General features: G+C 35.6%; 1 protein-coding gene across 1 annotated transcript; it reads right to left on the bottom strand.

Moving 5' to 3' along the window:
• Nucleotides 1-347: 347 nt before the first annotated feature.
• On the bottom strand, nucleotides 348-2422 carry LOC136230740 (uncharacterized). The gene is made up of 3 exons (XM_066019907.1): nucleotides 2274-2422; nucleotides 1805-1961; nucleotides 348-506 (listed from the first exon to the last, which is right to left on the bottom strand). Exons 1-3 carry the CDS (start codon nucleotides 2274-2276, stop codon nucleotides 463-465), a joined length of 204 nt encoding a protein of 67 aa, XP_065875979.1. The 5' UTR covers nucleotides 2277-2422; the 3' UTR covers nucleotides 348-462.
• Between the last annotated feature and the right edge of the window lie 353 nt (nucleotides 2423-2775).

The following is a 2775-nucleotide window of genomic DNA, read 5'->3' as shown; positions in this document are numbered from 1 at the left end:
GTCCCACCACAAGGGTGTACTGGGGGCAAACCTTCCCTTACCAATTTTTTGGTAAGAGGCCGCTCCTAAGACTCGAACCCGTGACCTTCGGTCACACGACAACAACGTTTTACCGTTGCGCCAAGGCTCGCCCTCTTACCAGTTTAACTAACACAAAAAAAAAAAAAAAAAACCGAGTAACAAAAAGGAGAATCCTGTTTCCTCCATACTCTATGCTTTAAAGATTAAAGTCAATTTGCAGAAGAATTCAACTGAGTGTAAAAGGTAAAAGGCATGTCAAACGTAACAACATCATCGTCGTCGTCATCGAGCATCTAACTAGTCATGCAATTAGGCAACAAAAGATATGTGATAAGTAAAGAGTTTTATTAAGAAAGATAACTTAGTTTCTCACAAAATTAGTTATATAATAGTAAATAAGTATTTCCCATTTTTACTACAAGCTAAACTTTCTTCCATATCTCAATATCCTCCGCTTGTTGCTGTCCTGATTATCTGGAATAGAGCTGCAACAATATTAAACAAATGTGATCAGCAGCAATGACAACAGATTTCTGCTAAGTTACAAGTGTTATGTGCCCTGAGTCCTAGAGTCTAGGTGCGAGATGCAGGCGTGAGCCTGAGAAACAAACGGGGTGCTAAAGAAAAATAATATATAAAATCATAAATAACAATCAACATTTCTAAAATGCAACAAATAGTTAAATCATATCCTATTATCCATAATCTTAATTATAAATTCTAGCATGAATATATTCCAAATTAACTATTTACTCTTCCATAATCATGATTCATACTAGCAAGTTCTAAATCTAAAGACTAAAGCTCAATCCAATCCTAAGTCAATTAACTAATAATCTAATAACTACTTTTCGTCAGAACTAAAATATCCGTAGTCCAGATTCATCACTCATCAAACTTCGCGGCGACATTTCTGCCATTAGAAGCTCCTTTCTCTTTCGTTTATTTCCCTTTATCCTAATTTATTTCAGTCATATATGATATAGTAGGAAGGGTGGAGATCAAAAGATCCAAAACAACCACTTTTTAACTTGGAAGCCTAAAAAACATTGGTTGCCTTATAAAATTGCACCTAGGCACGCCTCCAGCAAGGCGCTAAGCCCGCCTTTAGACTTCTCAGACAAAATGGTTGGAGATTAGCTCATTCAATGCCTGACGCACACCTTTGATAACTATATGTTATTACCAAATTCAGCTATATGAGACGAGCATGTCTTAGAATCAATGCATAAAACTAAACAAGCTTCATGAAACTTTGACTCAGAATAGATACATAAATCCAAACAAGCATTATGGAAATTTGAAATAGCTATAATAACCTCATCTGACCAATTGCACACACACTAAATTTCTCAATATCCTTTGGATGAATCTTCACCTAAGTCTCTGTTTCGGTAGGGGGTTCGCGAGTGTTATAACAAAAATAAAGGCAAATGAGAAATCTATGTTTGGAAAGAAAGCTTTTAATGGGTAAGAGTTCATAGAATTTAATAAAGGGTTAATCATTTCCATAGACAAATTTATCCTAATAAATGGACATTTTAGTAATTGAAATATTAATTTACCATCCTTAAACTTTCTCATTTAAACCTTTCCCTTTCCCTTCACTCCTTCAATGATCCTCCATGCACCCACCCAAACAACCTCTATGTGTATATAATGTATCAAAACTTTATTCAATAAGAAACAAATTAAAAGATTCCATGTTCATTTACTTGCAAAATCGATATATAATCAATTGATCAGTAATAAATGTTTAAAATTCAAGTGTATTGAGCCTTACATGATCCAATGACAACGAATATAAAGAACCCAAGCAGAACAGGGCCAACAGGGTAATCCTTGCCCTTTTTGGCAGAGGTCTCAGGAACAAACCCTCTCTTCATGATGTTCTTCTCAAACTTCTCGACCTTTCTATCTGCAAGGCGCCTTGAAGTAGTCTAAACAACAACAAATCATAACATACGTTTCAGAACAATGCACCGCCGGCAATTAACCGTAAAATCAAACCATAATACATCTGAGCTCATCAAACATTTCAATCTCAAAATATTGTTCCCAAACTAAATTGAATTCCGAGACACGCATAAATTAACCAATAAATCCTCAGCTAAACTACAGATCGGACCAGATCGGTTGACTTGAACATTTGTTATACGGCGGAGTAAACAATATACGACCTCCATTGAGAACAAAATCAGATTAAAACAAGAAAGCTAATGTAAAATTAAGAAGCTAATCATGAAATTTACCATGTTTACGGGGAGATCTGGCAACCGGTAACGAAAAGAGCGAGAAAGCCTAACGAGAAATTACGGTCTGATCCTTCTCTTTCCCCTCCGGCGACGGCGAGATCTTTTTCTCTCCTTTTCTCTTTCTCTCCCCGATCTGTGTCCGATTATTTGAAAAATACAGCTGACTATGCATTTTATACTCGGGCTATCACGAAAGTCTTGATAAGGTAACGGGCGGTTCGTCACAGACAATCATTGATTAGCTAGGACACGCAAAATGTACACGTGGCTTAGTCTAATTGAAGATTATATACAAATGTTGAACGACGCCGTAGTTGTATCTATTATGTGGAACTAGCGAGACGAGGTCGTATGCGTGTCTTCTTCTTTTATAAGTATAATATAAAAAAGATTAAATACTAAAATAGTTTTTTTTTTTTTTTTTTTTTTTTTTTGTTGATTTATCCAAAATTTTATCATTTAGCTAACCTATGATTTGGTCATATTTAGCCCCCCTGAT

This window comes from Euphorbia lathyris, chromosome 5 (genome assembly GCF_963576675.1).
Source record: "Euphorbia lathyris chromosome 5, ddEupLath1.1, whole genome shotgun sequence".
In the NCBI taxonomy this organism is placed as follows: Eukaryota; Viridiplantae; Streptophyta; class Magnoliopsida; order Malpighiales; family Euphorbiaceae; genus Euphorbia; species Euphorbia lathyris.
The sequence above is the reverse complement of the archived record's forward strand: the minus strand, read 5'-3'. Positions and strand labels throughout refer to the sequence as shown.

Excerpts from the sequence above, each read along its gene's own strand:
- LOC136230740 (XM_066019907.1), bottom strand. Across the intron at positions 507-1,804 it reads ATTCGTTGTCATTGGATCAT|CTCTATTCCAGATAATCAGG; the intron begins GTAAGGCTCAAT and ends ATATTGTTGCAG.